The sequence below is a fragment of the Oncorhynchus kisutch genome, linkage group LG6 (assembly GCF_002021735.2).
Source record: "Oncorhynchus kisutch isolate 150728-3 linkage group LG6, Okis_V2, whole genome shotgun sequence".
NCBI lineage: Eukaryota > Metazoa > Chordata > Actinopteri > Salmoniformes > Salmonidae > Oncorhynchus > Oncorhynchus kisutch.
The window spans coordinates 33,006,166-33,031,174 of record NC_034179.2 but is presented as its reverse complement, the minus strand read 5'-3'; the positions used below and the strand labels follow the sequence as shown (position 1 = coordinate 33,031,174).

General features: G+C 41.8%; 1 protein-coding gene across 2 annotated transcripts in view; it reads right to left on the bottom strand.

The window, feature by feature from the left end:
• Positions 1–579: 579 nt before the first annotated feature.
• The window catches only part of LOC109892725 (microtubule-associated protein 6), a 32,644-nt gene continuing 8,214 nt past the window's right edge, over positions 580–25,009 (bottom strand). Inside the window, exons 2-5 of one of the 2 annotated variants that reach the window (XM_020485463.2) lie at positions 6,553–6,772; positions 6,005–6,237; positions 2,545–2,655; positions 580–1,129 (exon numbers count right to left, since the gene is read on the bottom strand). In XM_020485463.2, the coding sequence (XP_020341052.1) occupies positions 985–1,129; positions 2,545–2,655; positions 6,005–6,237; positions 6,553–6,772 (709 nt within the window). In that variant the 3' untranslated portion in view covers positions 580–984. The remainder of the gene's footprint in view (positions 1,130–2,544; positions 2,656–6,004; positions 6,238–6,552; positions 6,773–25,009) is intronic. The other variant, XM_020485464.2, reaches the window with a different exon arrangement.

Sequence of the window (25,009 nt, the reverse complement as noted above, 5' to 3'; positions counted from 1 at the left end):
AAGTGTTGTGTGGGTGTGTGTGTGTGTGTGTGTTTACTCCTCTGGGGTAGGCACATTGAGGAGAATGAGTCAGCAGAGCACATCTGTACAATCAGATAACGAATGTGCATACTTATCATTTTATCATCCAATACAAATTCATTCTCATCTTTCACTTCATAATCAAAGAAAAGGGAGAGGGGTAATGAAAAGCAATATGAAGGTCAACAGAGAAATAGCTGCTTTAGCCAAGCCCTTAAACCCCTTTCACACAAGTGCTTATCCAGAGTAAACAGAGCATACAAGCACTCTCACACAAATATTCACTAGACTAGAATGAGTCATACAGTAAATGAAAAAGGAATATGTGTCCTAAAGCATTTAGAAAGGGGTCGCCCGAGAACCTCAATATTATTATGTGAGTGTGTTTCACATGTTTCATTTTGAATTGTGTTTATTGTAGGCTATTTTCCACTGTGCTTTTCAGTGTCAGTTCTATCTTCTTCAGTGTACTCTGAGTTGTGGATAGCTTCTTGGTCTGTTCTAAACTAACACCAATAAGTCACACACCAATAAAAATACAACACAGATGAGCAAATCAGCAAGTTATCTATATTTATTTGCCTTTGAATTGATCAATATACAGTCCTTTTTTTTCTTTCAATAAGCACTTTATGGTTTGGCATTTCTAACATCATTACCAAATTAAAACATTCTCTTAAAACAAAAGCATGAAACGGAAATTAAACTTACAGCACCTTTTGCATTTGCATTTGCTCAAACAGCTATGACCGCACTGCCCTAAAGCTGTTTCAAACACGCTACGTGCATCCTATTTTGGTTAGCCTCCTCACGCAGAGGAGTTGTTAATGGGGTATTTCTCTTTTCCCAATATAACTGAGTTGAAAATACTAGATATGTACAGTACAGAACAGGACAGCAGTCCCTCCCTGTATACCATAGGCCTACAGTACAGTATGTCCCTACAGTACAGATCTAGTGGATCTACTCATACTTTACATCTGGGGCAAAGTGCACAACTCCGCCGCTCCTCCGTGGTTCGGGTCTTTCCTCCAGTGGTTCTGGTTCTCCTCCAACGGCACCCTGGGAATGATGATCACCGGGTCGGAGAACCTCGTCATTAAGCTCTCTAGGAGGCGAGGCAGCACAGAGTTAAGACACAAAGAAAAAGATAAAAACAAAGAGACACAAGATGAGGCATTTCTCAGAGGCCAATCACAAAGAATTTTGCTGAGTTGAGTTGAGCACCCTGTGACTACTCATATCAGAGGGCAACATTATACTGCCACAGTGGGGATGTGAAGCTACTAAAGCTCTCTCTTGGTTTCTTATCACTTCAAACCTAAAATAGCACCAAAAAAACATAGTTCGCCCGCCTACCTTCCTCAATTCCAAACAAAAGTTCAAATGTTTCTTCAATCAAAGTTAGGATTTTGCGTTATGTTCAGATCAATAAATAGCCACTGCTCTCTGAGTTTGAATCCAATCTGTCAGCTGAAACCTTCTCAGACTAAAAGCTAGAGCACACGAATGGGAATAATGAGAGTCTAATGAGAGTCTCAGGGTGTTCAAGGATAAACAGCCACAGGACATTCAGGAATAATCTAATCTAAAATGAAACTTGAGGGGACTAAAACATGCACTTACTATCTTCTCCAGTAGCAGAGCTGGCTCTCTCCAATGCTAGAACTACTGTACCTCCCCACTCTATTCCGACCATGCACCCCAATAAACATTGAATCGACATATTTTCAATAAACAATTCAGATTTAGCACCAAGTCCAGCCCATATAAAATAACCACACATTTAGTAATATTATATAACATTTGGATTGCAGGTCCCATTCAGACACCATAACAACATTACATCAAATGATAAAAATGATCAAACCGAAAAGGAAACTATGTGTTATTATAAACATATATCTGTAGGTGTGTTTACCCACAGGTTTATTAATCATTTATATATAATCACACTGGTAACGTGTGTAATTCCGATATCACTTTGATATAATATCAAATAATGTTATATCAAATAATAGTGGTTGCACGGTAGGGTTAATCTAGTTGCTCTAAAAATAGAAAAGGATGGGCGATCTCTAGTCATCTGTGTGAATCATTCAAAAGTCACATTTTACTACCCAGCCATGCAATTTGTTTAGCCTTGGCCTATTTCTTATAACCAGGAGCAATGAATGCATCTAGCATCTTCCAGTAGCTCAAGGAGGGATTCCACGATGGTCTGTACTATAGCCATTCTACTACAACAAGGCAGACCCAAGGCCTCCTTAAGAGAGGAACAGCCAAGCATTCACACAGACAGACATCCCCACACACTCATTCCTCTACTCTAGTTTCCATATGGAAGAGAAATATATGAGGGATCTGACCTGGTGGGAACTGTATCGGAGTACAACGATTTTCAAAACAAAACTGTGCCACTATCAAAAAAAATAAAAAAATAATGACTTTGAAATACATCTTATGAGCACATATGAATGAGAGATTTGTGGCTTGTGGCAGCTGGGTGTGTTTTTAGGTTACCTTGGAATGGGTAGTGTACAGCCCCACAGGTGTTGCTTTAGCGTCTGCACCCAGCCTGTATCACGGATTGGCTGACAGAGCTGTATGTAGTGGTACTGTTTTAGCACAACCCTTCAAATGAATCAGAATGTCACTCGTTAGGTTTTCTAGAGGAAGGATTTCACCTTGCACAGTATATCCAAATTTGACATCCTCGAAAAGCTAATAACGATACCAGATGAAGCTGGAAAATATAGTAATTACATGATTATAATGATTTTAGAAATATCCAAATGTCACATTTGTTACACGCAGAGAAAGAACATTTCATTAATCATACAGTTTGTTGGCCCAGTAAATACATGACATCCGATTCTGGAATAATGTTCTACCCATCCTTAACTTGCATATTGCTGTATAATTTGGGCAAGGTCTTTGAATATATTTGGACACATGATGCAAAATAATATATTCCTCAGCTCTCACACAGTGTTGCAGCAATATGCAAGCCCTTTGAAGGATGTCAGAACTCATGCCAGAATCTCTTTGATAAGCGCTAAAGAAAACCTGAAGGCAAAATTCTCTTCCATGTGGATTCACTCACTAAAGAGCATCTCATGTCTCACAAAAACAATTCAACAAATACCTGCAACCACTGTTCTTTCACCCTCCTCCTCCTCCATACGTTTCAACATAAAGAACCAAGAGGACACAGCTTTTTCTGCTTTTGCATTTATTCATAATATTTCAGTAAATAGGAGCAAGCAGAGAGAAACACAAGCACGTCACAGTAAAATATTTGTGTCCAATACATTCTGTAACTTCTTTGTACCATGATTCTTTTCTATAGTTTTTTTGTTTCTAATGCTTCGATTAAAGATCGATAGCACCAGGTGTGCTGTGTGTCAGCACTTTACATGTATGACCCCCCCGACACCCCTTCCTGTGCTACGAGAGAAAGACCCCCCCCCCCCCCCATCCAAAGGCTGCAAAATGCTAATGAGATGACCCTCACCCTCCGCTCCTTGGGCACATGCTCAGTCTAAGCGGAATATGGCATGGTGGTTCATTGTAACATAATAACTCAAGACACCACCATGGCAAATGGAGAGACAACACACTCCAGTATTCAAAATGGAGGGGAGGGAGCCAGGGGGCTCTGACTAGCACAACAGATGACAACAACACAAGAGAGAGACTGGAGAGTGTGGGGTGGCCCATGACAAGCAAGTCCTGCACAGCACAATGCACTGCTCTATTGTGGTCTACGCCATCCTAGGAGTCTGAAACGCTGTTCTGGTCTTTACTACTGTCTGCTAAGACACAAGTAGACATGTGTAGTAGCCAATAGAGATCTACTGGCACTATACAACCAATACAAACCTGATTCATTTTGACATAATGAGGTTTATGTTTGTAATACAGATAATTCTCCTTGCTAGCTCAATATACCCCATTCAAGAAACTGCATACATATGCAAAAGTATGATACAAATGTAAACCAACTATAAAACGTAGTTTCGCTGCTTGTCCTAATTCAATCAAGTCGTTCTACATTGGTAGCCTATGCCTACTATATTTAGATTGCCATAGAAGGCAGCAGAGGAGAGATATATTTGGAGTTGAATGTGTTTAATATAATCTTGACATCTACACGTAATCTTCTCAATCTAATGAAATCCACACACACACACACACACACACACACACACACACACACACACACACACACACACACACACACACACACACACACACACACACACACACACACACACACACACACACACACACACACACACACACACACACACACACACACACACACATCCCTGGTCCAGGGAAGAGGCCAGTTGTTTGAGGCCCATGCTAGACAGAAAAATAGAGACACAGCATGCATAAACCAAAAACAAAGACAGAAACAATATGTCCAGAAAAATAAACATTCCAAACGGCCAGCATTCAACTTACCATAACATCGCAGACACATTTTTGGTGGTATGTGACAATAATGGTATTAGCAGAAGTAATTAGTGTTTTATACCCAAATAAATAGATGAATAAATAAAATAATAAATAACATATAATTATATAACCATGAATCTGCTGAAAGAGAGAAAGAGTTTTAACTCGTATCACATCAAGCCATGCACCTCTTTAGACCTCTGGGATGTGAATATTGTTGTTGGCTTCTCTCATCTGCTAGTGCCATAGGGGCCTAAATAATCATGTTGGTTCCAGTCAACCATGACTCTGTGTGTGTGTGTGTCCTAGCTATAGCTACATAGAGTGTATATTTGGCCCGGGTGAAAGCATAGCTAAAGACCATAGAGCCACAATATCAAATTCCTATCGTGACTCAGTGAAATGTAATGTCTTTTTTTTTTAAATGCTGAATGTAATTATAATTGCATGATAGTAACATTTTATTCAGTGGGAATTCTCATCTGCTGTGCAAATGAGTGGTCTAGTAATGCGTAATAACCATGTTACAGTAACCCAGATGGCTCACAGCTTGGCAACAAGGTTGCTGAAACAAGCCTTGTCTGACCTCTAAAATACCTTGATGAATGAATTTGACTGCAAAGAGAGAGAACAATTTGAATGAGAGCGTATGACGTTGTAAATGCTGTCCTGACAATGATTTGTTCAAAACCATTCCCACATCATCCACAATCAACATAGTTATTAGGTTTACAAAATTAGACATTGCATTCAAGAATGATGGCAAAGTTGAACAAAGCATCTTAGTAATGCCAATCTGAAAACAGACAGACTTGGAGCCCTGCTCAAGAAGACAGCATTCAGGAAATACAGAGCAGGCACAAACTCAGCCATGGATCGATACACTCAAAGCTGCATATTTATCAAAGATTTTCAGACCGTTATCCTTGATGATTATCTAATGTGTCTAAGCATACAGTAATAAATGTATCTTTGCATACATTTGAAAGTTACAGCTACAGAAATCGAGTCCAGTCACTGAGCCAATTTTCATGGTCTTCTCATTCCCAAAAATCCTTGATAAACTCAACAAAGCAATCTGTTCAGTTGGAAGATGGAAGCCAACCACACAGGCTTGCTAGTCGGTGGGCTCATGCAACAATAGCACGTGCCATTCATTGGCTAACCAGGCAGCCGGTAGCCATGGTAACCTTGAGATGGAGACGTGGAGAGAGGGGGGTGGAGGGTGGCATCGGGGATCAGAGGAAGCGGATGAACACGCCCCCTTGTTACTACGGTGATCTAATGTAATGTGAGGCGGGGAAGCAACGACATGTCATGTCACAACCCTGACATTTACTGTAACTACATCTAATTTAGCCAAGAGGCAGAGAGAAGAGAGAGAAAGAGAGTTAGAGAGAGACGAGAGAGAGTGAGAGAGACAAAACATAAAAGGGATGAGAACTTCTAATTAATTTTGCAGCCTTCGTGTTCTTTCCCCAAAGAAGAATAAAAAGTAGTGCTAAATGATTTTTACTCTTTTGCCTCAGCCAGTTTGTTGTTCATCTCTTTACTTTTCTCCTTGTCCCCCACCGCAGGCCTGGACTCAGTGGGCTGGTTCTCAGAGGTCGTCTTCTTGGTGCCCCGCAGTGCTGTGCTGCCCAACTGCTTCTGCTCTTTGGCCTTCTTGACAGGTTTGCTGCCCTGACTAGCTACCGTGGTGCCCACCTTTTTGGGTTTGGATCGGGGAGCACTGTTAGACCTCTCAACCTAGGCACAGGGGATGGGGGAAGATGGAGATTATTTATATATACCATCCCCAAAGACATTAGCAGCAGGTGTAAATAACTCTGCAAAGATCTGTAACTGCTCAGTTTGATATTGTGTTTGCTTCAGTATTACTGATATGATTTGCCATTACAACATACACAGTAAAGAGAACAGCAGCCCTCCAAGAGAAAGATTCTGTCATTACAGTGGGTTGGAAAACGCACTCTGCACTGCTGTGGTTCTGAATAGGTGATTAGCTGCATTATGGCTGTACCATGGGAGTAGTCAATAGGACATGATCTAAAACGTTCTCACCTTGGTCTCTTGTAGCCCTTTGTAGGGCTCATTGTACAGGCTGCGTATCCTCCTCCTGTCCACAGCCTTGTTGTCGTTGGGCTGCTGTTTGCCCTGCTCTCCCCTGTAGGTGGCGCTATAGCTGGTCTCCAGGCTGGTCTTCTCATCAGGGGGAAGGTACTGGGACTTGGCTCGGATCAGCTTCACTGGCTTCACATCCCTGTGGGCTTTGAACTCCGTCCTACGAGAAGAATCAGCACCAAATACACTCAGTAAAATAGCTCTCTTCACATTCCAACCTACAATCTATTTATAGAGGAGAAGGAGAGAATAGGAGAGAAGACTAAACATGTATTGTCCCAAAGGGCAATTTGTGTTGCAGCATGTAGACATTTAAAAACCCCATGAAATATGAAGCAATCACTTACAAACAAGTACATTTACATAGAACTGTTTGGATATAGAAATAGATGTAGTGGAATGACTGGGTCTCCCCCACAGTATGAGTGAGTGAGTGTATGTAATGCATAGGAGCTGGGTGGTGACTGCGCCAGGCAGCCGGCGGCTCAGGTGTTTAATATAGTCCAGACACAGCAGTTCTTCAGAAGGTCAGCTCCCATGGCTTTCACACAGAACAACCTGACCTCTAGTCTGTCTCATAGAGGGGTTCTGTACGGGACGAGCCAACCTCCAGACACATCCTAGAGCAATTAGAGATAGGCATCAAAGTGAGATATGTTCACTATCAATTCTATAGCAGGTATATAAACGAACATGTTGCTACTAATTTGAGTTTTAGATTGAACTGCCCATCATAGATAAAGTTGATTTTAAAAGTTGTAATGGATTTTGTTACTCATATGAGCAGCCCTAATTTTCCATAAATGACTACATGATAGTCTTCTCACTGATGGGCATCTGAAGGCTGGGACATGACATATTAACTTATACTCACTTAACTTATTGGAAGGCCAGGTGGAAACATTCATTCATTATGTATTTTATTTATTTATTTTTATTTCACCGTTATTTAACTAGGTCGGCAAGTTGAGAACAAGTTCTCATTTACAACTGTGACCTGGCCAAGATAAAGCAAAGCAGTGCGACAAAAACAACAACACAGAGTTGCACATAAACAAACATACAGTCAATAACACAATAGAAAAATTATATGTATAGTGTGTGCAAATGTAGAAGAGTAAGGCAATAAATAGGCCATAGAGGTGAAATAATTACAATTTAGTATTAACACTGGAGTGATAGATGTTCAGATGATGATGTGCAAGTAGATATACAGTGGGGAGAACAGGTATTTGATACACTGCCGATTTTGCAAGTTTTCCTACTTACAAAGCATGTAGAGGTCTGTAATTTTTATCATAGGTACACTTCAACTGTGAGAGACGAAATCTAAAACAAATATCCAGAAAATCACATTGTATGATTTTTACATAATTCATTTGCATTTTATTGCATGACATAAGTATTTGATACATCAGAAAAGCAGAACTTAATATTTGGTACAGAAACCTTTGTTTGCAATTACAGAGATCATACGTTTCCTGTAGTTCTTGACCAGGTTTGCACACACTGCAGCAGGGATTTTGGCCCACTCCTCCATACAGACCTTCTCCAAATCCTTCAGGTTTCGGGGCTGTCGCTGGGAAATACGGACTTTCAGCTCCCTCCAAAGATTTTCTATTGGGTTCAGGTCTGGAGACTGGCTAGGCCACTCCGGGACCTTGAGATGCTTCTTACGGAGCCACTCCTTAGTTGCCCTGGCTGTGTGTTTCGGGTCGTTGTCATGCTGGAAGACCCAGCCTCGACCCATCTTCAATGCTTTTACTGAGGGGAGGAGGTTGTTGGCCAAGATCTCGCGATACATGGCCCCATCCATCCTCCCCTCAATACGGTGCAGTCGTCCTGTCCCCTTTGCAGGAAAGCATCCCCAAAGAATGATGTTTCCACCTCCATGCTTCACGGTTGGGATGGTGTTCTTGGGGTTGTACTCATCATTCTTCTTCCTCCAAACACGACAAGTGGAGTTTAGAACAAAAAGCTCTATTTTTGTCTCATCAGACTACATGGCCTTCTCCCATTCCTCCTCTGGATCATCCAGATGGTCATTGGCAAACTTCAGATGGGCCTGGACATGCGCTGTCTTGAGCAGGGGGACCTTGCGTGCGCTGCAGGATTTTAATCCATGACGGCGTAGTGTGTTACTAATGGTTTTCTTTGAGACTGTGGTCCCAGCTCTCTTCAAGTCATTGACCAGGTCCTGCCATGTAGTTCTGGGCTGATCCCTCACCTTCCTCATGATCATTGATGCCCCACGAGGTGAGATCTTGCATGGAGCCCCAGACCGAGGGTGATTGACTGTCATCTTGAACTTCTTCCATTTTCTAATAATTGCGCCAACAGTTGTTGCCTTCTCACCAAGCTGCTTGCCTATTGCCTTGTAGCCCATCACAGCCTTGTGCAGGTCTACACTTTTTATCCCTGATGTCCTTACACAGCTCTCTGGTCTTGGCCATTGTGGAGAGGTTGGAGTCTGTTTGTTTGAGTGTGTGGACAGGTGTCTTTTATACAGGTAACGAGTTCAAACAGGTGCAGTTAATACAGGTAATGAGTGGAGAACAGGAGGGATTCTTAAAGAAAAACGAACAGGTCTGTGAGAGCCGGAATTCTTACTGGTTGGTCGGTGATCAAATACTTATTCAATACTTGAATTACTTAAAAATCATACAATGTGATTTTCTGGATTTTTGTTTTAGATTCCGTCTCTCCCAATTGAAGTGTACCTATGATAAAGATTACAGACCTCTACATGCTTTGTAAGTAGGAAAACCTGCAAAATCGGCAGTGTATTAAATACTTGTTCTCCCCACTGTACTGGGGTGCAAAAGAGCAAGAAGATAAATAACAATATGGGGATGAGGTAGTTGGGTGTGCTATTTACAGAATGGCTGTATAAAGGTACAATGATCGGTAAGCTGCTCTGACAGCTGATACTTAAAGTTAGAGAGGGAGATATAAATCTCCAGCTTCAGTGATTTTTACAATTCGTTCCAGTCATTAGCAGCAGAGAACTGGAAGGAAAGGCGGCCAAAGGAAGTGTTGGTTTTGGGGATGACCAGTGAAATATACCTGCTGGAGCGCATGCTATGGGTGGGTGTTGCTATGGTGACCAGTGAGCTGAGATAAGGCGTGGCTTTACCAAGCAAAGACTTATAGATGACCTGGAGCCAGTGGGTTTGGCGACGAATATGTAGCGAGGGCCAGCTAACGAGAGCATACAGGTCGCAGTGGTGGGTAATATATATGTGACAAAACACATATAGTGACAAAACGACGGCACTGTGATAGACTACATCCAGTTTGCTGAGTAGAGTGTTGGAGGCTATTTTGTAAATGAAATTGGATTTGTTGCGAAATAGGATGCCGATTCTAGATTTAATTTTGGATTGGAGATGCTTAATGTGAGTCTGGAAGGAGAGTTTACAGTCTAACCAGAAACCTAGGTATTTGTAGTTGTCCACATATTCTATGTCAGAACTGTCCAGAGTAGTAATGCCAGTCGGGCGGGCGGGTGTGGGCAGCAATTGGTTGAAGAGCATGCATTTAGTTTTACTAGCATTTAAAAGCTAGAAAAAAACTTCCTCATCCCTTTCCCACTGCTCCTTCATACTATCTTACCAGTGTATAAAACGTTTACATTTTTCTTCTGGTTGATTTGGCTTTTCACAGTGTATTTCCTTCCTTGCCAATGTCCATTGTTCATGTGACTAAGGTGGCAAACACCAAATGACAACAGATGACTACCGCCCTGGTCCCTGGACAAGGACAAACTACCTGTTAAGGCTCTCCAGTGACCCCAATCTGTGCAGCAGGAGACCCCAACCCCCGCACAACCACACAACACACACCAAGAGAATAAAAGACCACAGTGAAAAATGAAATGTTCCCTCTGTGGACTACAGCAGTGAAGGGAGGGGGGATTAGGTAATACTATTACTGGCCTGGATAGAGGAAGCAGCCCAGGCAGGCTCAAGTACTACAGACTAGGGTTACACATTTTGGGACATATCAAGAGGTGGAAACTTTCTGTGGGAATTAATGGGAATATATGGGAATTAACGGGAATATATGGGAATTGATTTTAATACCATTTAAATGTAGAAGTTTTCTCGCATTGGATATATTTACCATATCATATGGAGACAGAAACATAAACCTTTTACCTTATCAAAAGTAGACATAATTGCAAATGATTAAATCCTTCCAATAGAAATAAAAATAACAATTTAGTTACGAATTGAACTTTAATTAAATGAGTTGACTCTTCACAAGGGATGATTTCACTGAACAACAAAAGAAAGGGAATATTGAATGATCCCCAATGATCCATCGCATCTCCCCAAAACATTTTCAACATACATCTGTTAAATGATAGTCTTGAAACTAAAGCTTTGGTTGTCTTCCTCTCAGGCTTTCATGTCTTCTGCCTGGACCTCCTCAATGTCCACCTCTTGAACATCAGACTCCGAGGCCTCATCTTCACTGTCACTTTCCAACCTTGTTGATGATGGCTCGCTTTGAGGCTCAAAAATCCTAAATTTCCTGGATGGCCACCAATTTTTCAACCAATTGGTCAGCCTGTTGCGTGCTTTGGTGTGTGTTCCCAAACAAGGACCAGTTGCGCTTTGAGGTGGCTGATGTTGGTGGGATTTGGAGGATGATTGAGGCAACAGGGGAAAGAGCCTCAGATCCACAAAGTCCCTTCCACTAAGTGGCTGATGAGATATGTTGGCACGACTGCCATATTGCATCTCCATCCCAAAGCCTTTTCTTGGAAATGTACTTCGCCAGACTGCCAAGAACCTTGCCCTCATCCAGGTAAAAGTGGCGAGACACGATAGTGATGAAACCATAGGCCTTGTTGATCTCTGCACCAGACAGGATGCTCTTGCCAGCATAGTTGGGGTCCAACATGTACACTGCGGTCTGTATGGGCTTCAGGCAGAAGTCTTCACACCTTTTGATGTATTTCAGAACTGCAGTTTCCTCTGCTTGGACTAACAGTGAAGTGGGCAGGGCAGTATGGATTTCTTCTCTTACATCTGCAAACAGAGTCTGAACATCCGACAGGATGGCGTTGTCAACCTTAATCTGTGCAATGGCTACTGCTATAGGTTTCAGGAGTTTCAGGCTGCTTACCACTCTCTCCCAAAATACATCATCCAGGACGATCCTCTTGATGGGGCTGTCCATATCGGCAGACTGTGATATGGCCATTTCTTGGAGAGACTCCTTCCCCTCCAGGAGACTGTCAAACATGATGACAACACCATCCCAACGGGTGTTGCTGGGCAGCTTCAATCTGGTGTTCTTATTCTTCCTACTTTGCTAGGTGAGGTAGATTGCTGCTATAACTTGATGACCCTTCACATACCTAACCATTTCCTTGGATCTCTTGTAGAGTGTATCCATTGTTTTCAGTGCCATGATGTCCTTGAGGAGCAGATTCAATGGATGAGCAGCACAGCCAATGGGTGTGATGTGAGGATAGGACTCCTCCACTTTAGACCAAGCAGCCTTCATGTTCACAGTATTGTCTGTCACTGGTGCAAATACCTTCTGTGGTCTAAGGTCATTGATGACTGCCTTCAGCTCATATGCAATGTAGAGACTGTTGTGTCTGTTGTCCCTTGTGTCTGTGCTTTTGTAGAATACTGGTTGAGGGGTGGAAATGATGTAGTTAATTATTCCTTGCCCACAAACATTCGACCACCCATCAGAAATGATTGCAATACAGTCTGCTTTCTCTATGATTTGCTTGACCTTCACTTGAACTCTGTTGATCTCTGCATCTAGCAAATGAGTAGATAAAGCATGTCTGGTTGGAGGGTGTATGGGCGAAAAGAACATTCAGAAATCTATCCCACTACACATTGCCTGTGAGCGTCAGAGGTAAACCAGTTGCATACACAGCTCGAGCAAGACATTTATCAGCATTTGTCTGACTAAGTTTCTCCATTGGGTAAAAAAAACCTTCTGATTCCAGGAGGACCATGAGCTGTTGCTATCGATAAGGTGTCTGATTCATCATTTTCACCTCGAATAGAAGTAGATGAAATTTTGTCAGAGGTTGCTTGTGAGCGCTGAGGGAACTTTATGCACTTGGCCAGATTATTCTGCATCTTTGTTGCATTCTTTACATATGATTTGGCACAGTATTCGCAAATGTACACCGCTTTTCCTTCTACATTAGCTGTAGTGAAATGTCTCTCACATCAGATAGTGCCCGTGGCATTTTCCTGTAAAGATTAGAGAAACATGAGTAAAACAAATAAAAAATACAATTCCATGTACAGATACATAATTAAGCAGTTAGATTAACCAAATTCTTTTGTAAGATAAATGTTTTAAAATAAAACATATATGGAAACAGGTGAACAGGTAACAATCCTCAGTTAGCAGGCTCAAGCAAGCTAAAACCCACATGGGAGAAAAAACTAAATAGCAGAAATTGTTAACAAGTTAGAAATGATTTAAAACACACTTTGCTGTAGGCTAAGTGTTTACTAGTTAACAAAAAAATAATGTGTCATATTAAATACATTCACCCCACCCAGTATTGTAATCAAAACTTACCAGAAAGCATGTAGTCCTTGGCTCAGACAGTGTAGTAGTGTGGGCTCAATAGCATCTCATTAGTGTGCAAGATCTTGAGAATCAGCTGTACATGTGATGGAAGAATGCACTGTGCATGCAGAGGGTTGCAATTCCATTGAATTGGGGATAGTTTAACCAAAAAAAGCCACAAGACCTAGAATTACCTTATGTGTATCCCACAAAAAAGTCTCACTGTTATAAGCAAACTTTTTTTTGATGAATTTAAGCAAAATCCCCCAAATGTCAGAAATTTACCGGAAAGTTTCCGACCCTATGCAACCTTACTACAGATCCATTATAACAATTAAACTGCTGCTGAAGATCACGTAGACAGATATGAAATCTATCACACTTTAGCTCAACCCATGGCAGCTACTGTAGCATGGCCATGGATGGATGATGAGAAGGCTTATATAACAGCCAGCCAGCCTTAAAGACCACTAGGTTATACACACTGTCCTATGTGTGGTACAAATGAGTTTCAGGCTGAAAATAAAATCAGGCTGTATCTGTAGCTGGCTCTTTTCCATCACAGTATGAATCAAAGCTGGATCCATTCCTCAGAGATCCTCTTGTAATAGGTTGTCATGGGATCGAATGTGAGTGGAGAAAAATAACAGAATGTGTGGTGATAAGGAGAATGCCTCAAAGAGAAAATGATCTGCATTCTCTTATTCTGACACCAATGGAACATCATCTGCTCTGCCTTCAAACCACAACTAGGGCGGTGGCGGTCATGATATTTTGTCAGATGGTGATCGTCAAGCAAATAACTGCCAGTCTCATGGTAATTGACCGTTAATTAACATAAACACATTCAGCATTTTCTGGCTTCAACGCATAGCCACTGATGCAGACCTTTGGAACATCTACATTTTTAAAAGTCTAATAAATTCAAGTAATATAGCCTGCACCATCACAATAAATCCATTATTTATTTCAGACAAGTGTGGCCGGAATGCCCCCTAAAAAAAATCCATGCCTTTTGCAGCCAGTGGCCATTGTGCCCTTGGGCTGAATATAATAATTATAAGTCCCTTCTCCCGGCCGCATGCCGAAGCACATCTCACTTCAATGGCTATCTGTCACGTGATCGGGTCTTTCTCATAAGCTACAAGTGAAGACCGACACATCTGGGATGCAACTGCGCGCATGTCCTTATCCAATTCCGAGGTGCATATTGAACATATTGGAAAATCTGTCCACATTTACTTTTCGTCAGCCAATGAGATGAGTAGGCCTAACGAACAGCAAAAGCACTAATCTATGTCAATCTACTATCCGCCATAGTACAAAAGTTTACCTATTTTATTCTGTACGGGAAATAAATATTCTAAACATAGTCTGGGACAGTTGTGGGATACGATAGATTCCAAATGATAAAAACCACTATCATCAAAAAAACTTCGTTAAGCAATGAGCCTGATGCAACAGATAAGAACGTTTAGTTTAAAATGTTGGTAAACTATTAGGCTATTTCTTCACATTATAAGCACACCAATGCGCACATGGCAGTGTTCCATTAGCCAGAAAACACCATTCTCAAAAGTGACCACAAATGCAATTATGCATGTAAATGCTTTTATTATAAAGGTGTCCCGAATTAGGTGAAAATGTTCTTCCCCAAACTTGAAACTCACACACTGAGTACACTGTATGTACTGTATGCCAGTTAGGCTCTACACCCATTGTAAAGCAGATGAATGTGCTTCATTTTAAGAAGTTATTTGGCCACTTTAGTTAAGATACAAACCTTATCAAAACATATAGGCCTGTGGTCTAGGCTACATGAGGTGTGTGACTATGCTTAGAAAAAGTTCCAAAATAAGGCATGCACTGTTTCTTGCCTTAAGCTGGACATCATTCACAAGTGACAATATATCATTCACAAGTCTAATACTGTCACACATCTGTCACGTCTGCTCCTCTTCCTCCCCTCCGGCATACGACGTCGCCAGAGAACTAAACACCTGGGATTCATCATTACGCACACCTGGCACTCATCATTCCGCGCACCTGTGAATCATTATGATTCACATCTGGACTCCATTACCTTCATAATTTCCTCCCATTTATATGTCACTCTCCCAGGTTCACTCACCAGTTGGTATTGTTCTTGTCTTGGCGTTATTGTGTTCTTGGTTTTGTGGTTTTATTAAAACGTTACACCTGTACCTGCTTCCGAATCACTGCCCCATCATTACACCATTAGACTATTCTTGATTTATGCTTGTCTTTACATATACTAAATAATATATGTGTGAATTTGTATTTATTTAGAATGGACCATTATCAAGCACCTGTCTCGAAGCAGGGGGAAAAATACATGTTATCTATGCACTTAAATAGCGAACGTGTCACGACTTCCACTGAAGTCGGTTCCGCTCCATGTTCAGGCGGCATTCGGCGGTCGGCGTCGCCGATCTTCTAGCCATTGTCTTCCACTTTTCATTTTCCATTTGTTTTGTTTTGTTTTCCTACACACCTGGTGTTCATTTCCCTCATTAATTGTTGTGTGTTTAACCCTCTGTACCCCCCATGTCTTTGTGTGGAATTGTTTGTGGTAAGTGCTTGTGCACATGTTTACTGGTGCGCGACGGGTTTGTTATTCTTTATGCCGTTGGTTTTGCAATTAAACTGCTCCGCCTATTCCCTAGTTCTGCTCTCCTGCGTCTGACTTCCCTGCCAACAGTTATGCACCCCTTACAGAACGGGAGACGCGTTTCCAGTGTGTAACGATGTGCCCTGAGAGTCGGGAAGCAAGTTCAGGGAGTGAGTGTCTTAATAAATTCTACAAAATAAGAAACACGAAAAATGCAAAGACATGACACAGGAACAGAAACAATAACGCCTGGGGAAAGAACCAAAGGGAGTGACATATATGCAGTTGAAGTCGGAGGTTTAAATACACCTTAGCCAAATACGTCTAAACTCAGTTTTTCACAATTCCTGACATTTAATCCAAGTAAAAATTCCCTGTCTTAGGTCAGTTGGATCACCACTTTATTTTAAGAATGTGAAATGTCAGAATAATAGTAGAGAGAATCATTTATTTCAGCTTTATTTCTTTCATCACATTCCCAGTGGGTCAGAAGTTTACATACACTCAATTACCATTTGGTAGCATTGCTTGTTTCACTTGGGTCAAACGATTCGGGTAGCCTTCCATAAGTTGTGTGAATTTTGGCCCATTCCTCCTGACAGAGCTGGTGTAACTGAGTCAGGTTTGTAGGCCTCCTTGCTCGCGCACGCTTTTTCAGTTCTGCCCACAAATGTTCTATAGGATTGAGGTCAGGGCTTTGTGATGGCCACTCCAATACCTTGACTTTGTTGTCCTTAAGCCATTTTGCCACAACTTTGGAAGTATGCTTGGGGTCATTGTCTACTTGGAAGACACATTTATGACCAAGCTTTAACTTCCTGACTGATGACTTGAGATGTTGCTTCAATATATCCACGTAATTTTCCCACCTCATGATGCCATCTATTTTGTGAAGTGCACCAGTCCCTCCTGCAGCAAAGCACCCCCACAACATGATGCTGCCACCCTCGTGCTTCACGGTTGGGATGGTGTTCTTCGGCTTGCAAGCCTCCCCCTTTTTCCTCCAAACATAACGATGGTCATTATGGCCAAACAGTTCTATTTTTGTTTCATCAGACCAGAGGACATTTCTCCAAAAAGAACAATCTTTGTCCCCATGTGCAGTTGCAAACCGTAGTCTTGCTTTTTTATGGTGGTTTTGGATCAGTGGCTTCTTCCTTGTTGAGTGGCCTTTCAGGTGATGTCGATATAGGACTCGTTTTACTGTGGATATAGATACTTTTGTACCTGTTTCCTCCAGCATCTTCACAAGGTCCTTTGCTGTTGTTCTGGGATTGATTTGCACTTTTTGCACCAAAGTACGTTCATCTCTAGGACACAGAACGCGTCTCTTCCTGAGCGGTATGACGGCTGTGTGGTCCCATGGTGTTTATACTTGTGTACTATTGTTTGTACAGATGAACGTGGTACCTTCAGGCATTTGGAAATTGCTCCCAAGGATGAACCAGACTTGTGGAGGCCTACAATTTTATTCTGAGGTCTTGGCTGAAATACATCCACAGGTACAACTTAAATTGACTCAAATGATGTCAATTATTCTAGCAGAAACTTCTAAAGCCATGACATAATTTTCTGGAATTTTCTAAGCTGTTTAAAGGCACAGTCAATTTAGTGTATGTAAACCTCTGACCCACTGGAATTATAACACAGTGAATTAAAGTGAAATAATCTGTCTGTAAACAATTTTTGGAAAAATGACTTGTGTCATGCAAAGTAGATGTCCTAACCAACTTGCCAAAACTATAGTTTGTTAACAAGAAATTTGCAGAGTGGTTGATAAATGAGTTTTAATGACTCCAACCTAAGTGTATGTAAACTTCCAACTTCAACTGTATATAGGGAAGGTAATCAGAGAGGTGATGAAGTCCAGGTGAGTCTGATGCGCAGGTGCGCGTAACGATGGTGACAGGTGTGCGCAATAACAAGCAGCCTGGTGACTTAGAGACTGGAGAGGGAGCACACGTGACATTGTGGTTCCTTTAAATGGCAGCCAGTTAGGCTATACTCCTGTTTCTAAAGAGAAGCAATGTGCTTAATATTTGGAAAGTTTATAAATCAACATATAGTAAGCCTAGCTTAAAGAAAACTGATGGGATTCTCTTTTTAATAGAGGCCATCACTCTGTTTTCTCACGCAATTACATAGCCTATAGAAATGTTGCACAACATGGGCTCTCATGAAGTGTTTGATTAGATTTTCGATAACATTTGCATTGATGTCAGAGTGATTAGAGGAACAATATAGTGCTGAGTACCAGGCTGTTAGCAAGTTTTGGTAGGCTAGTAATGACCATCAGCAGCATCAGAGCTTGGAGAAGCCTAATTACTTGAACTAAACGGCTTGTGACCGCCAGTGTGGAGGTAATACGGTCACCGTAACAGCCCTAACCACAACATCCAAACTTGGTCTTCTATCTACATCAGCCCTCTATCTCGAGCTATCCTATACAGTGGGGAGAACAAGTATTTGATACACTGCCGATTTTGCAGGTTTTCCTACTTACAAAGCATGTAGAGGTCTGTAATTTTTATCATAGGTACACTTCAACTGTGAGAGACGGAATCTAAAACAAGAATCCAGAAAATCGCATTGTATGATTTTGACATAATTAATTTGCATTTTATTGCATGACATAAGTATTTGATACATCAGAAAAGCAGAACTTAATATTTGGTACAGAAACCTTTGTTTGCAATTACAGAGATCATACGTTTCCTGTAGTTCTTGACCAGGTTTGCACACACTGCAGCAGGGATTTTGGCCCACTCCTCCATACAGACCTTGTCCAGATCATTCAGGTTTCGGGGCTGTCGCTGGGCAATACGGACTTTCAGCTCCCTCCAAAGATTTTCTATTGGGTTCAGGTCTGGAGACTGGCTAGGCCACTCCAGGACCTTGAGATGCTTCTTACGGAGCCACTCCTTAGTTGCCCTGGCTGTGTGTTTCGGGTCATTGTCATGCTGGAAGACCCAGCCATGACCCATCTTCAATGCTCTTACTGAGGGAAGGAGGTTGTTGGCCAAGATCTCGCGATACATGGCCCCATCCATCCTCCCCTCAATACGGTGCAGTCGTCCTGTCCTGACTTTGCAGGAAAGCATCCCCAAAGAATGATGTTTCCACCTCCATGCTTCACGGTTGGGATGGTGTTCTTGGGGTTGTACTCATCCTTCATCTTCCTCCATACACGACGAGTGGAGTTTAGACCAAAAAGCTCTATTTTTATCTCATCAGACCACATGACCTTCTCCCATTCCTCCTCTGGATCATCCAGATGGTCATTGGCAATGTTCAGATGGGCCTGGACATGTGCTGGCTTGAGCAGGGGGACCTTGTGTGCGCTGCAGGATTTTAATCCATGACGGCGTAGTGTGTTACTAATGGTTTTCTTTGAGACTGTGGTCCCAGCTCTCTTCAGGTCATTGACCAGGTCCTGCTGTGTAGTTCTGGGCTGATCCCTCACCTTCCTCACGATCATTGATGCCCCACGAGGTGAGATCTTGCATGGAGCCCCAGACCGAGGGTGATTGACCGTCATCTTGAACTTCTTCCATTTTCTAATAATTGCGCCAACAGTTGTTGCCTTCTCACCAAGCTGCTTGCCTATTGTCCTGTAGCCCATGAGTTCAAACAGGTGCAGTTAATACAGGTAATGAGTGGAGAACAGGAGGGCTTCTTAAAGAAAAACTAACAGGTCTGAAAGAGCCGGAATTCTTACTGGTTGGTAGGTGATCAAATACTTATGTCATGCAATAAAATGCTAATTAATTACTCACAGTTGAAGTGTAACTATGATCAAAATTACAGACCTCTACATGCTTTGTAAGTAGGAAACACTGCCGATTTTGCAGGTTATCAAATACTTGTTCTCCCCACTGTATGTACAGAGTAACACTTCCTTTTGTATGGCATGTTTATATGGAAAGTTATGTTTTATTTATTTAACTAGGCAAGTCATTTAAGAACAAGTTCTTATTTACAATGACGGCCTACCAAAAGGCAAAAGGCCTCCTGCGGGGACGGGCTGGGATAAAAAACAAAGAACATTTTACAAAACGCACATCACGACAAGAGAGACACCACAACACTACATAAAGAGAGACCTAAGACAACAACATAGCATAACAGCAACACATGACAACACAGCATGGTAGCAACACAACATGGCAACAACATGGCAGAAACACAACATGGCAGCAGCACAAAACAGGGTGTAAACATTATGACACAGACAACAGCACAAAGGGCAAGAAGGCAGAGACAACAATACATCACGTGAAGCAGCCACAACTGTCAGTAAGAGTGTCCTTGATTGAGTCTTTGAATTAAGAGATTGAGATAAAACTGTCCAAAATTTTTTTTGCAGCTAGTTTCAGTCGCGAGCTGCAACAAACTGAAAAAAGGAGCAACCTTTAACAGAATGTGACTGGCAGAACAGTTGTTGTATGTGGAGGGTGAGGACTGCAGTTGGTATCTCATATAGGGGGGAGGGTGGCCTACGAGGATTTTATAAATAAGCATCAACCAGTGGGTCTTGCGATGGGTATACAGAGATGACCAATTTACAGAAGAGTATAGAGTGCAGTGATGTGTCCTATAAGGAGCATTTGTGGCAAGTATGATGGCCGAATGGGAAAGTAAATCTAGCCGCTCGAGAGCACCCTTACCTGCCGATCTATAAATTATGTCTCTGTAATCTAGCATGGGTAGGATGGTCATCTGAATCAGGCTTAGTTTGGCAGCTGGGGTGAAAGAGGAGTGATTACGATAGACGAAACCAAGTCTAGATTTAACCTTAGCCTACAGCTTTGATATGTGCTGAGAGAAGGACAGTGTACTGTCTAGCCATACTCCCAAGTACTTGTATGAGGTGACTACCTCAAGCTCTAAACCCTCAGAGGTAGTAATCCCACTGGTGGATAGAAGGGCATTCTTCTTACCAAACTACATGACCTTTGTTTTGGAGGTGTTGAGAACAAGGTTAAAGGCAGAGAAAGCTTGTTGGACACTAAGACAGCTTTGTTGTAGAGCGTTTAACACAACATCCGGGGAAGGGCTAGCTGAGTATAAGACTGTATCATCTGCATATGAATGGATGAGAAAGCTTCCTACTACCTGAGCTCTGTTGTTGATGTAAATTGAGAAGAGTGTGGGGCCTAGGATCGAGTCTTGGGGTACTCCCTTGGTGACAGGCAATGGCTGAGAAAGCAGATGATCTGACTTCATACACTGCACTCTTTGAGAGAGGTAGTTAGCAAACCAGGCCAAAGACCCCTCAGAGACACCAATACTCCTTAGCCGGCCCAGAAGAATGGAATGGTCTACTGTATCAAAAGCTTTGGCCAAGTCAATAAAAATAGCAGCACAACATTGCTTAGAATCAAGGGCAATGTTGACATCATTTAGGACCTTTTAAGGTTGCAGTATCACACCCATAACCTGAGCGGAAACCAGATTGCATACCAGAGAGAATACTATAGACATCAAGAAAGCCAGTCAGTTGATTATTGACACGTTTTTTCCAGCACTTTTGATAAACCGGGCAAAATTGAAATTGGCCTATAACAGTTAGTATGATGTATGACGAAGCTTGCCTTTAACTAACCCAATAGATAGACTGAAACACTATCTCTGTGAGCCCCCAATGTTTTGATGTAGTGTAACACTCCTCAGAACTGTAACCTTATCAAAGTTGTTCATGTATTTAATTGAACCTTTATTGGCATTTGATAATAAGATCTTACTGTGTGGCATTTCAAAAATATCTAACTTAGGACACTGAAGTTATACTGTATATCAGTCCACATTTATCAATACAACTAAATTACCCATCAAACTCTAAAGTTTAAGCATTTGGTCAGATATGATAAATTGACCCAAACAATTTTATTTTCTCATAAAGTAAAACTGCCCAGGATGTTGATGAGTGGACTAGTGGTTAAAGTAAGAGCGGCTGGCGGTTAGATAGATAGATCTAGCTCCAGTGGAGTGGAAGTGAGATGGAATCACAGAGTTGTTACATAAAAGGATTGAAGTCCACTTTTAATGCTTGGGCAGGAAAAGAGAGGAGGGACAGTACAAGGTCAGATTATACAATGTCTGTGGCCAAGGGCACAGAATGCTACTACCCGCGCAGGGTGCAATTGACGGGGTAGTGGTAGGCAGAGAGAGAGTCAAACACAAGTCTATACTGTACATAGCAAGCTGGACAACGTCATACTCATATGACTGGTAACAATTAAGCTAGTGTCTTCCAGGACAGTGTGTGCTTGGTACCTAGTCTACTTCCATTTCTTTCAAAACAGATCTTTGTCAAAGACAAGTATGAAAATGTTTGACATATGATGTGATTTGCGAGGTTTCTTGAACATACTTGCTCACCTCTTACACACATCTAATACCTCTAACAACTCTAAACCCCTAATAAAGTCTCATTTTATGTATCTTTACTCACTCTATTATATGGTGCTAAAATGAAACTTTCCTCTACCAAAACAAGCTGTTATTTGATGAGGTCTTACCAAGTTAACATACTGTTTTTCTTACTGCGGTGTGGCTATCCGCTAATGGTTCTGCCTGGTACCTGGAGCTGACCCTGCAGGAAAGGTGAGATATGTTGTGAAAAGCGCCGTCACTATGACGTTATGACACTGGCACTGACAAGTGGTGGAGGGATGCCAGGGAACAACACTGCTAAGATACACATGCTACCCTTCTCTAACATAGCATGCCAGGCAACAGCCAGGCAGTGAGGGAACAATCTGGCACTTCTCTCTTAGAGACTTAGAAAGGGCAGAGAACGGCAAAATGACCATTAGGACCAATAGCTACAGCGCTAGTCTGAACAAATCTATTGCCAAATAAAATCTCTCAGCCTTAATTAAAACATGCCATGTCAGTTAGGTTACATCCATTCATGAGAGGATATGGAATAAATCCAATTGATTGCAGCATTTACATTGGACAATAAAGTATCATCAGTGTTAAATACAAATAATTATCATAATCATAATTATCACAGCCAGTCTTTTTTACTGTAAATTTACCTTCCTACGACATCCCACTTTGGCAGGACAGAAATTCTAATCTGAAGCCCATCCGACTGTGACACAGAGTTTCCAATAAACAATAACATACACATCTGAAATGATTGCACGATTTACTACACGGCAGAATCAATAATAAATCTATACATAATACAGTACATAACAGAGGAACGCAGCCAGACATTCTCTAAACACTTGAGGTGAATCAATCAATCCCAGTGTACAGTAACAGTGCCTTGATTTACTGACACTGCTTATTTTTGTGTCAGTCAGCCATTACATGTAGCCAACTGCTGATTGTTCCTGATCAATACTCTCTCCTCCCTCTGGGATCAGCTTGCCTCTGGCGTTATGGTAGCTGAATCTGTAGCCTGTCAAGATTGCCCATGCAGTCAGATGGCTATTGGCTACACTGTGACATATTGCAACTCAGTGAAATCACCACAGAGTGTGTTGTACGTTCTGATGCATGGCTAAACCTCGGATGTACCCACACCTTTAATAATGTCAGCTGCGTCTAGCATTTAGTATAATAATGTTATTTGGCAGACATTTTTATCCTAGTCAACTTACAGTGATGCATGCATATGTTTTACTTGTGGGTGGCTCTAGGACTCAAACCCACAATCCTAGTAGTGCAAGCGCCATGCTCTACCAACTTAGCCATCATGGTTCTCCCAACTATTTCATAGCAGCAGTGACATTTTGTACACAAAATAAACACATGTTTTGTGAGAAGTGAGAAAGAGCAATGTAAACTGCCTCAAGCTGGTTATGCTAATTTCTTGGCTTTATACAGTACATTATATGCATAGACACTAACTGAATACGGAATGACCATAAAACTAAAATTAATGTTCAACACTTCAATTAGAGAATCCTTTCTTCAGACTATCATGTAATGCCACACCTCTGATCCTAACCTGCCTGCATCTGTAGGGAGTTCCTGGAAGCTAAGCTTTGTGAGGAGAGATTGAGCAGCATGTCCTGCCCTCCCTCTCTTTCTCCATCACTCTCTCCCCAGTCAGAGCCTGTGTGGTTAGATTCAGTGATTCAGCACGCATTGCCTGCATGTCGGTGGAAAAACCGAGCTTTACAGGCCTTCTAAGAGGATCATTTTTAAATCCACTCAAATCTGTTGGCCTCTTTACAATATTTCAGCCGCTACTGCTGCTCTGCTCACATGCGACATTCATTCTGCAGGCACACTCATCTGCATTGGGATCACCCTGGCCTGGACTGGTTGGCAGTGTGCAGAGAAGAGGTCCCTATGGCCAGTGAATGACTAGCCAGTTGTCCATCTAACCATGATGAGAGTGAGGTGGGTATTGAATGAGTCAATGGTGTTTGTAAAATAAAATAAAAATCGCAATTAATTAATTAATTACTCAATGTTGGCATGAACATGTTGTGCTGTGATGCAACCTGAAAACATCTCAAATAAACAATTCATGGCCTCTGTCTCGCCCCCTCTGAGCTAAAGGAAACTAAGCTAAACTACCTGTCTCCCTTAAAGTAATGCTACCTGCTCCCCATTCATCATCCACAGCTTATTGCACATTATGCAATAGAGGAAGACGTAATTGCCTCTGAAAGCCCAGCATTTGATTGTTTTCTAATTAGATTGCAACAAAGGAAAATAACTGCTTAATGAGATGAAGAGAAGAAGTGTCTGTGCTGTTGCTCACTGTGTTTATTGTCTGATTACCCCAGCAGAAAAAGGCTGGTGGTTGGTGTGGATGATAATGATAGTGGAGTAAACAAAGCATAACAACTGCAGGTGAGGCCTGACCCTAGGGTTATTCTCATTTTATTCTCATGCAAAAGTGACTTTCAGAACGTAAACATGGAACAAAGCAGGAAGGCAGCTGAGCGGAGGGATCTTAACCTCTGCTCTGCCTGAAGTGGCAGCAGGTTCCTCAGTCACAGCTAATACAAATCCTTGAGGTCTACACAATGGTGGCTTTGATGGAGATAGAAAATAGAGGTCTTTTGAATCAAATTTTATTGGTCACATACACATGGTTAGCAGATGTTAATGCGAGTGTAGCGAAATGCTTGTGCTTCTAGTTCCGACAATGAAGTAATATCTAACAAGTAGTCTAACAAATTCACAACTACTACCTTGTACACACAAATGTGAAGGGATGAATAA